This window comes from Gobius niger (assembly GCF_951799975.1).
Source record: "Gobius niger genome assembly, chromosome: 9".
NCBI classification, from domain to species: domain Eukaryota; kingdom Metazoa; phylum Chordata; class Actinopteri; order Gobiiformes; family Gobiidae; genus Gobius; species Gobius niger.
The window spans coordinates 30229864-30241930 of NC_136860.1; the positions used below are offsets into that span (position 1 = coordinate 30229864).

The following is a 12067-nucleotide window of genomic DNA, read 5'->3' on the forward strand; positions in this document are numbered from 1 at the left end:
GGGTGACGGTGGCGCAGTTTGTTTCCCAGCTCCCGCAAATGCACACTGTCGTTGTGTCCTTGGGCAAGACACTTCATCCTACTTGTCTGTCTGCAAACACTGGTGTATGAATGAGCGAGTGAATGGGTGACTGGTTCCTTACTGTACAGCGCTTTGGGCCTGATAAAGGTAGAAAAGCACTTACATATTATGAGAAACAAAATTTAGCGATCATGTGAAAATCCTAATATTCCCAAAGAAAATACCATAAAAATGCATTACAAATATATGTTTCTGAAGATAAAGGGGCATAAAACACAAGCTGCATATATTATAGGCCGACTTGGAGCGTTTGTAGCTTTAAAATGTACTCACAGAGGCACAGGTAGCATTTATTCTACTTGTAAGAATAAGAATACTTCATTACCTTAGTAGTACTCAAGTAGAAGTTAAACATACAGAATGATATAACCGCTTTAATAAGTGCAGTTTCACAGTGTTTCCTAAAGGGACTATACGGAGTTTAAAAATGTTAAAACTAAGTATTTTCCTCCCCCTACAGACCTGTTCACCACAGCTGCCTCTAAAATCCTGCACTATCACTCAAAAAGGTGTCACTTCGGGTCCAAAGTGTATATGGTGAATATAGAGATTGCAGTTACGTATAAGACCTGAGGTGGCAGTAGTGAGTATAAAAATTACCAGCTTGCATCTAGTCTCTTTAGGTGAATGTAACTGAGCACTACCTGCCTCTGGATTTGGATCTGTATTTTCTGTATTTTGTTGCGTTTTGCGCTGTATTCATGGCGGCACCATCAGTTTCTCAGCATGTCAAGTGGTGGTTTGCGTGTTTTTTTTATATGTAATTTCCCCTGGTGCCAATAGAAGGCGCTCCAAGTAACCAGGTCCTCCTGACTCCACACCCGATGTTGTCACAGTGCATCTCAACCACTATTGTTGCGCTGTCGCTGTCTGGTGGCTCTCGGAGATTTTTGGATTATTCATTAAAAGGGATTTAAGAGGGAAAAGCCTGGCGTCTCGCTCATTCCATATGTGCTCACATTTTCTTGCCAAATTGTGCATCTTTGGATTAATAATCATGCATCTTCACTGACTTAATGAGGGGGAAATGTTATACTTGATGGATAGTTAGAATAGTACACACAATTTCTGAACTTTTGGATCCATCTAAAAAAAATACAAAAGTCAAACTAATATCAAAAGAGATGCACCTATACCTTTTTGCTTCCTATACTAATGCCGATACTGATACCGATACTTGGGGTTTGAGTATCTGCCGAGACTTCCTTAAGAGTGTCTTATCTCTGAGTGAGAAAGTGAATTGTCCTCTTTACTTCAATGCAAGATCAAGAAAGTCTTATCTTCTATTAATAAATGAAAATAAAAACATCAAACAAGGATCACAGGGCTTTTCTACACTAAATATCCTTGGCTACATGACAGGCTTCTAGGTTGCATTAATATTAACTAGTCCCAAAGTGACCTGATCATTACAAATACGTTATATACATTATTCCTTAACAGCATTTCATGAACTTGGCCACTCCAGCAGTGTCCAAATTTATTTTATTACTTTAGATGATCCAATCATAGTTTCTGTCACAGCTTTGATTAGTTGGCGTTAGCATTAGCATGCTGTCATTAGCATTAGCATACTATTGCTACCTGCAGCATTCACGAAGGTTCAAACTACTCTTTAACTTAAGGTACAGCATGCCCATATTTACTTAATTTGATTGTTGAAAGTTGTGTTTTTAAAATGCTGAGAGCCAAAACAGGTGCCACTTCAGTATCGGCTCCAATATCTTGTACCAGTATCCAATTATCTATTATTGTATTAAAATATGTTGAGTATTTGTGAGTAGTTGACGTTATTCAGGTTGGGGAATGACACAAGGTACTATTCTAGTGGGAAGCTGAAGTCTGCTTGGCAATAGGAAACCGCCTATTTGCATTATGCACGCAAACCTTTTATAATTGGAGAAAAAAATAAAATAAATCAGCTGCAGCGCCTTTGTATTAAATACTTTACGCTATGCGCTTTGTAATTAAATCAAGGATAGATAAGCACCACCAGAGAGTCTTAATAATGAAATAAAAAAGCGAAAGAGCAAAAGGGAGTCAGATTGTCAGAGTAACAGGAACAAAGATGGCGTGAGTCAATGAGAAATATGTGTTGGGCAGATGGAGGAGAGGAGTGAGAGGCCGAGCCGTGGAGATGGAGAGAGATGGAGAGAGATGGAGAGACATGAGAGGGCCACAAAGTGTGAAACTGAGACACTTTGATCCATACTGAGAATGCAAGAAATAGAAGAGAGCTTGGTTATATACTGAGGCAAGAACAAAGAAAGCTACTGACATTTTATTAACAATTCTCTCTTTTTTTTTGAAAATCTTTAATTAAAGCAGTACTTAGTAGCTTGTTAACCTTCATAAATCATTTTTGTAGACCCTCTGGGGTAATACAAGTATTAATGGACTGATTGGGGGGTCTTTCATCTCCCCCTGGTGTCTCTGGCCAGTAAACCCCACTTGCAGCTTTCCTGCACCGGGTCGGAGGCCCAATATACAGTAATGGAATCACGAAAAAGAAGCAGGCTAACGGGCAAAGCTAACTGCAGGCTAGCGCGACTTAAACAGTATTTACAGCCAAGTTTGAGTGAAAAAAAAAATATCCGTTATGTAAATGGATGTACAATATCCCTCTCTCCCTTTGTCTTTTCTGTCAGCGTAGTATTCACTATAACGGACAATTAATGTGTAAAAAAAACTAACATGCTACGACACCTGCAGTGGCACTTATGGCCTCTAGGGGCATGAGTTACTTAGTACTGCTTTAAGTGAATATAATTGGCTATTGGAGAATGAAAATCTAAACAAGAGTGACTTTTGTGCATGATTAATGTAAGTAATTTCCCAAATTATTAAGACAAACCACAAAGAAATTGAACCAATATTGTTTTGGGTTTTTTGCAATCCCCATTAGCTTCCACCATGGTGGTTGCTAGTCTTCCTGGGGTTCCGATTAACAAAGAAAATTGCCAGTGAGACATTACAATGAATAAATATACAGTGTTTTCACAGCAATTTTAGCAGAATATAAATAAATACACAAGGAAGTGATTGCCCCATACTCACTCACTCTTTTAACTCACCCCTTTTGGCTGAGATTACAATTTTTGGCAAGAGCTTGTGTGTGTTGTGCACTTTACCCTTTTTGCAATGTATTGTCCAATTCCTCCTCAGAATAATGTCAGTAGATTTTCCCAAAAATCCTTCCATTTCAAGAAAAAAGTCCTGAGCACGTATGAAAACGACTTAAGACTGAGCACTTGCATTTAGTACTTGAACTAGATGTTATTTTTAAGTCGAACAATAAGGCACACAGTAACTTTTTGTCGGAGTAACATTTTTGCAATTCTTCAGATTTTGCCCGACAATAAAATGATCCACGGTATAACGATTCCCTTTTTGTGTCACAATACAAACACAGAGGACATGTTGTATCCCCTGTATGTTCTATTGAGCCGGAAACCTCTGGCTTTACTGGCAAACTCCCCTTTCTTTCCTCCGGTGCTCTGTGGACCACAACATGTAAACACATACAGCACGCGCCTGGTGCATTCACTCATCCCGCTATGGAGGCCCCGAGAACAGTGAGGCCCGGTGTTTTTAGACAGTGATAGACATTTAAAGCAGTGGCTGAAGCCGGGGGGACAGAGCCACAGGGGAGACAGGGACTCGAATGGAGAGAGCTGTGAGGCTTTAGACACTGTTACAGGATGCTGGGCTCCTTGGACGTCCTCTATCGCGTCCTCATACACAAGGTAATACGGCGATGAGAAAATAGTGCTGCCATTTAATCGGATTAGGATCGAACCGCGATTAAATCTTTGCTCATCAATCTCAGTTATCAGCATCAGTGTTTTGGTGTTTGGAGTCTGGACTTTGAGGAATAAAAGGAAAACTATTTTGTGTGAAATGGTTCTGGAAGGGAAAGCGTTCATTTCCTGTTTCGGCTGAGGTGTATTTTGAAACGTCTATCTCACGAAACATATAAGTAATGACTTACGGGGAAAAAGTCAACTTAAATTGTTTTGCCCAGCCCTAAAAAGACAAAGGATTAACTGCCAAAATGATGAAGGACAGGTGCAGTCAGTTTGATTAGATTGAATGCTAAAGCTTTATTGACAATTGCTTTTTTCAGTTTGGAACTTGCTTGTAATTTTCTTTTATGTGACTAATCTTGTACCATGTTACTGAATTACCAGATCAATAACAGTGTTGTTTGGGAAAAGCTTCTGTCCCCTTCATTTAGGGATCACTGTTTGGCGACGAACCTCATTTTCTGGCAGATGTGCTTGTTTTAAAATGCTTCTTTGTGAACAGCACAGTTATGACCAATTACTAGGGCTGGGTACTGTTAAAAAAAATAAAAAAAATCTGATACTGGAACCTTAAAGAGGGGGTATTATGTTTTTTTCAATCACATAGCACCAGTCTATAGCACACTACAATGATGACGAAACCTTCTGTTGGTCTGTAAATGCAGTAAATTAGAATAACTGCCTTGTATAACATTGCTCTCTCAAAATGGCTGTAGTGAATGTCTTGAAATAGGCCTCTGTCTCTTTAAGAACCTCTGACCCTTTCAGACTCGCCCCCTCCACACGCTGTCTGTGGCATCAGTGGGGAGGGGGTTCTGCTGAGGAGCAGTGGTTGGTTTCTCGGCTGGTGACGAAAGCTCGGAGGCGTCTCCAGGAGGTGGGGGCGTTCCTAGGAGGACTCAGGCAAACCTATCCCTAAAATGGCCGCCATCAGAGTTTTTACAGATTACTCAAAAATACGTGAATGTGCCAAGGCAACACTTCAGCCATGTTTTTAATGAGGGAATGACATAATAACATGATGGAAAGCTTGAAAAAGTCAATTTTGCATAATACCCCCTATTGTAAACGATATTTGGTTTACAATATTGATACCTGAACCATGTTTTTTTTATACCTAGTATACTAAAATATTATTCTGAATTTGTATATTTTATTTGTAACTTCCTTTAATGTTGTCACTGGATCAACAGGCATCCAAACTTGGTCATCTTTATTTTTATGATACCGGTAGTAGCTTATTTAAAGGGATATTTCAGGATATTTGACATACGGCCAAATTTCCTAGATATCCAGAGTGTTGATTTCTGGAGATACTTTTATTTTTTAATTCATGCTGTCCTTATATTTGAAGAGTTTAGTGGTGCTAGGCTAGTGCATGTCTATGGTAACTGGTAGCCTGCATATAAAACCTCTTCAAAATCATGGGGTCGTCCTCCAAACGTTGCCATGTCTGATTTGTTGAAAGCTCCTTTGTGAATTCTATGTGTAGTAATGCCGTCCGCAGGTAAACAAACTGCTGTAGATCCGGTAACCTAGCAGATCACTCCGCCGCTGCGTAGCTACAACCAGGAAGCTGATGCTGCTCAAATATAAGTTCTGGTTATATTTCAAAAATTATTCAGTCAACACAGACATTTATATGGTTAGTCTTGTGTTATAAGTGATTTGCCTCAGGTGCACTGTGCTTGGGTCAGACTGTTTTTAATGCAGGCTACTAGTTATCATAGACATGCACTAGCCTAGCACTAGCCTAGCACTAGCCTAGCACTAGCCTAGCACTAGCCTAGCACTAGCCTAGCACTAGCCTAGCACCACTAAACTCTCAAATATAAGGACTACATGAATAAAAAAAAAAAAAAGAAATTCTCCAGAAATCAACAACACTCTGGATAACTAGGAAATGAGGCCCTATGTCAAAAATCCTGAAATATCCCTTTAATGGTACCCAGCCCTACCAATTACCAAACATTTATTGCTAAATTATATATTTTTTCTAGCCTGGCTAACACCAGACTAAAATCACAAGTGATATTTAGTCTGGGGACCACCAATTCATTTTCTCGTAGGAGAGGTGTGGTTTACGATCGTCCATAGTCGTTTATTGGGCGATACGAAAAAAAAAAAAAAAAGTCTCATGCGTCTGCACGTAGCCCCAGCCAATCGTATCATCGTATGAGATGACGTATGACGCACCCGCTGTAAACTTTTGAGCTAAATTATTTAGAACACGGTCTAAAGCTTGATCAAAAAATACCATCGTGTCTGCTGCTGTCATGTTGGATCCGTAAATAAACTTTTTTTTAAATTATCCGTAAATAAACTACAAGCTTCCATATATCGAATAGTGCGTCATCGTCTTGCCGTCCCTCCTCGCTCTGTGATTGGTTCCCAAATCCACCGGAGATTTGGCCATGGTCCCCAGGCTGTTGTGCAGTTCGAAATAATTCGAGCGCCCACAGCAGCATGGTGTTAGCCAGGTTATATTTTTTCAGTAAATTGTGAAACATCCCTTGCATGTTTTACCTCTGCTTGTTGAGATCGCCCTGTAAATCTCTCTCTTCCTCGTTTATTTGCAGTTGATGGCGGTGTACGAGGAGCAAGAGGCCCAGAGGAGCGAACCCGTCCCCAGTCCCAGCCCGGAACTGTTCCACTCTGAGCTCTCGGTGTTTCAGCCAATCACAGGAGGGGAGATCGAAGTCACCTCCTCTGCGCTCAAGTCCAGTGAGTCCTTTTCATCATCTTATTTTGATGCTTTTGTGCTACAATTGCAGTAGTGCCAAAAATAGTATAAAAAAAAGTATGTCTTGCCTTTGCTGTTGCCCTATACAAACCATTTAAACCTATAATCAGTCTAGACGTAAAGCTCTGCCAAAGGTTAAATGTCAGCTATAGCAGGAGTTTGGCGACTAAGAAGAAAAAAACTCACACAGACTTAAAAAAAAAAAAAAAGAAAGAAAGAGAGAAGCGCTTGAAATAAAGACAGGAAGTGTGTGTTTGGTGTCAGGAGCCGAGCAGACCTTGATATTTCTGTCTGGCTTTTGTTACCTGGACAAGTCCTATCGCAATAACCTTTACTCTCCTGTTTAAACTCTATTGTTCATATCGGCCTACCCTTTCTGTCTTTTCTCCTGCCAAAGAAAGCCAGGCTAAAAATACCGATACGCTTTGAAATGTACACAAGCGTAACTCTCTGCTGAACCCTTTTCGATGTTGTTCTAATGATGTCAGATGCCGTAAGACCATGTGGACAACCTTTAACTTCCATTGACACAGTACATACAGTTTCCTGTTTTTTTCGCCTGTGCATTTATTTAATGATATGCGCAGACTGGGGATATCAAGATAAACTGGTTTTACGATGACCATAACTATAAAAGGACACCGTAGGACCACAGTGTTGTTGTCGCTGATCCTACATGCAAAGCCTCTCCTTGTAAAGTTACAGCAAAAGGCACCAATTACGTTGAATATGAAACAACATCTTTGAGATAATCTTTTGCTGTATGTGTCCAAATTAATAACAAATCGCATCATTCCCAATAAAGTTCTCCAAATGATCTGAAATAGTCCAGTTCACTATGTTTAGATTTCCACTGTTGTGGGATTTTCGTGAAGAGTATACTATATATATTTTTGGAAACCTTATGGTACAAGCAATGAGAAAAACAATGTTTCCATTTGCCCTTGTCATTTGGTAAAATTGTGCAATTATACAATTTTTCCATTAGAGTAAATGGGAAGTTCTGTCATCGCTATGGTAACGCCATGAAACACATGGCAAGGGTTTCATAGACTTTTTTGATTGGAACGACCCAATTTCATAAATTCTCCTATATAATCAGAGCAAATGGAAACATTATTTGTCTGCTTATTTAATAAAGTTTTCAAAAATGTCTAGTTTTGATACTCTCCATAAAAATCCGTTGAAATTACATAGTGAACCAGACTAAAATAGCTGTGGCAACAGGAAGCAAGAAGCAACTATGCTCCACTTTGCTTCATCGTAATAAACAAAAGGGAAATTGTCTTTCTTTTCCCTTTTTAGAAACTGTGACTGTTAACAAGTTCAAGCATTAACAACAACTAAAATCTTTCATTAAGTTGATAATCGTGAATAATCGTAAAATCGCAATATTTTCTCTTACAATCAATTTTTAAATTGTGGCATCCCTAGCATTAACAGACTTCAGAGTCCAGGAATTACATGTATTCTGGCCCTAAGCAAATTCTGTGAAGTCCAGCTTCATTATGACAGGAAGTTTAGTCTGTTTCTGAGCCAAAAGAGGGGACTGCCTTTCACCGTCATGGAGGATTTGGGGAATGCGCTGCCTGGACGCTGTCACTGTCAGGATCAAGGTCTCCTGACGCCAATAATGTCTTTGTTTGTTTTGACAACCCAATACTACAGTATAGGAGTAAAGTCGGTCTCTTAGTTACTTTAGGAACTCATCTATTGTATCCAAATGTAAAGACACAGATATGGTGGAAAAGTCAGGAGCGATTTCACTAGTGAATGGACCAACTTTCTTACAATATCCATAACCAAGGCATAAGGTTATTTGTGCGATTGTGGCGTCTTATTGTATTGAACTATACTGGCGAAAGGAATTGTTATAAGTGTTGTTTTAGACCATGTAAGCTGCGTTTCTCTTTTGATAAATGCAGGCTAAACAATATATCACCAAATTATAGTTTAGGTGACACAATCTCTGTATCGCAAGATGCAATATATCTCAGTCAACGAGGTCTGCCATCTGAAACACAAAACTTAAACACACAATAACTTACAAATGTTGAAAAGTGCAATTTGAGTTACAATAGTTCCATTTTAGTTCTGTTTTGATCCAGATTCATTATTTTTAAAGCCAACACAATGAATTGAAAGAGCTACTTAGGACTTTCGTTGGACTTAAATGTGTGTTCTCAAACGTCAGTCCAGGGCGCAAAGATCTGGAACAGAACTCCCCTGTGAAGGAATGCACAAAGTCTCCCGACATTTAAGAAACATTTCAATCTGCAGCTGAGAAAGACACAATCATGTGAGCATGTGTGACATACAGGGCAACTTCTACAAGATGGACATGAAGACGATACATCACGATTTAAAAAAAAAAAAAAAAACTGCAATTTTTAACCTTTATTTTACATATTATTGATCATTTATATTCTTTCCATGTGCTTTTTTTTTATCTCTTTCTGAGTGAATAAATGATCCCTGACTTACACCCTGAAGATGGGTCTATAGGCATCACTTCATTCACATTTTAATAAACTAGAAACCACAGTCCTATTTCAAAAGGAATAAATCAGCCCCAAATTAATCTTATCATCATCATTAAAAGTAATATATTTGTGTGAGTGTTTTGTCCAAGTGCTTAAAATTGTAGTGCTGCCCTCTATTGGCAACACTACTGAATTCTTGGTCATTATTGGCCTCTTTTAACTGTGGAAACAGTGGAGCACTGCTGCCTCATTAATATGCTTGACGTCATCAAAAGTATCGATATCGGAATAAAAAGTATTGGCATCGTTCCGCAAAATATCGCGATATATCGGAAAATCTTGTGTTTTTGTGTGTGTGTAATATCAACCTGCCAGGGCGTCCCAATGATTGAATTGCAAAATGATTGAACATCACAGTTTTCTCTCATATTGTGCAGCCGTAGTTGCTCCTGTCTGGTTCTCTAGTGTTCAGCAGACGGGGCTTTATAATATCACAAAAGCCCCAACATCAATTGTATTTTCTAGAGCACTATCCATAATACTCCCTCTCCCTCTCCCTTTTTACATTGACCCCTGAACTTTGCGAGACCCCATTGTTTCTTTGTCTGCCATAAATGGTTTTTCCTCCCATCTGCGCGCGCTCCTTTCTTAGCCTTTCTTAAAAGAGATGAATTGATTGAAGCTTTGACGTAATCCATATCTCCAGTCGGGCTTAAGAGCACCAAGGGTCCATTTTGTGATGATCAATACGCGACCCTGCAAATATCATTGGACATATGCTGCTAGTGAGGCCACTCAAGCCCCCCCTCCCGCCCCCTCTTCTGCCTCTGCATCATCAGTCGAAGATATAATCCCAGTGGAGCGATGGAGGCTAATATGACAATGTATGACAAAGGGCGTAACATTATGACCACCTCAGCCCATTGATCCCGACTGTATTTTGACATTTAGTTGTAATTAGTCTGTATGATGATTGTTAGATTGTAAAGTTGTGTGTCTAATTATAAAGCATTTGCATCAATTTCATGAACTTTCTCACGAGTGTTCTCGTATTTTTGTGAAAGTGACCCTGAAAAGTGACCCTGCAAGTTGAAAAAAACATTAAATGGGATTCCAGCTGGTGTTAAATTCTAAATGTCTTGGAAAATACTGACAGTTCGAACAATTTTTACTCTAAGTTTGTCGGAAATACAAAAAAAAAAGATGGTCGTAACACATTCAGCTGCAGTTTTGGCTGAAATTGTACCTTTTTTTGTTCAAAAGTTACCCATGGTATCCAATTTGCTATTGATTTCTATCCTATTTCCCTTTCTATATTTAATAAGAAGAGTAGAGTAGAGACGCTGCTCCTTCACGTCAAAAGGAGCCAGCTGAGGTGGCTAGGGCATCTGTTCCGGATACCTCCTGGGAGCCTCCCTCGGGAAGTGTTCCAGCCATGTCCTACAGGAAGGAGGCCTCGCGGAAGACCCTGGACATACTGGAGGGACCATGTCTCCAAGCTGGCCTGGTGTTGCCTCGGGGTCCCCCCAGAACAGCTGGAGGAGGTGTGCTTGGATCGGGAAGTCTGGGCTTCTCTGCTGAGACTGCTGCCCCCGCGACCCGGCCTCGGATAAAGCGAAAGAAAATGGATAGATGGATGGTTAATAATAAAAATACATTTTTATTTGTGTAGTTGAAGACGCTTCACAGAAAAACAGCAATAAAATCACACATAAAAACTGCACATAAAAACTAGAGGGCAATTATTTGGGCATATAAAAACATTAAACCTGACTATAGACCCTGCAATTGTTCTAAGTATTTGTTTGGAAGATGTTTATTATATATAAACATACTGTGTCCCCCTTATATATGGGGACACAGATTGGTAATATTTAATAACAACTCCTCTAGCCCAGTGTTTCCCATCTGCTGTGGGGGAGTGGGAATCCCTGGGGTCATATATTACAAAGAAAATTTTACCTGAATTGTATTTGACTTCAAAAGAAAAGAAAGCTTTTTTGAATTATGTTTGAATTATAATTTTTGCAAATAAAAAGAGGTTTTAGTTGATCCCTTTCTAAATCATGTGCGGCACACTCAAGGTTTGGGGCCACTTTGAGTAAAGATAAAATCCTGGGAGACTAAAACTGAAAGAAAAAAACCCTTCTCCCGCACTCAAATCCTTCTCTTTACCCATTTTCTCGCTTCTAACACATCAACAGAGTACAAAATGTTCACTTGCTATACTCCCACCCAACTGCAGCGACACTGAGGAAAATATCGTGTGTGATCATAATGATTTGCTCCATCTGTTCGTTGAGATTACATGAACACAGAGGAGAGACTATATTGGCTGTAAGTTTCCAATATTTATTTGTGTGGGTTTTCGATGTTGACTTTCCTCTTTCATTTTCCGCCGCGGAGTTATGTCCTCCATCGATCAGCTTGAGTTAAATGATAATTTTTTGCAGTGAGCTGATGAGATGTGAAGAGAGGGAGAGACAGTATCATACGTTACCTACAGCCCGCTCTCGGAGATACAGGCATCAGTCACTTAACGGCCATTAGGACGACGCCTGAGTGGAAGAGAAATGCACGACTTTATATCTAAACTTAAACTTGTCTTCTCGTGCATACTGTATATAATGTCTGTTTGTTGTATGTTGTGCAGATGAAATATATGTGTATGTGAATAAGCAAGCCAAAGGGAAACATACACAACTGTGCATGTTGTAAATGGGAGACAGTAAAGTTATTCTTTTAGACATGAATAACAATTTTAGGATAAACTTTTGAACAATTTAAAACATTGAAATAACTTGAGGTTATCATTATGTGAACATTCATATTATGGCCAATTATTATGACGCCTGTCTATTAGCCAAATAGAGCACATCGTGATATTTTGCATCATGATACGCTCATTTTTATTCTGATATTGAACAAAACACTATCACACAAATACATTTCTT

General features: G+C 39.3%; 1 protein-coding gene across 1 annotated transcript in view; it reads left to right on the plus strand.

Moving 5' to 3' along the window:
* Positions 1–12067, plus strand: part of LOC306967602 (partitioning defective 3 homolog B-like) — a 388088-nt gene that overhangs the window by 60706 nt on the left and 315315 nt on the right. The window contains exon 3 of the mRNA XM_079562684.1: positions 6467–6611. Coding sequence (XP_079418810.1) covers positions 6467–6611 — 145 coding nt within the window. The remainder of the gene's footprint in view (positions 1–6466; positions 6612–12067) is intronic.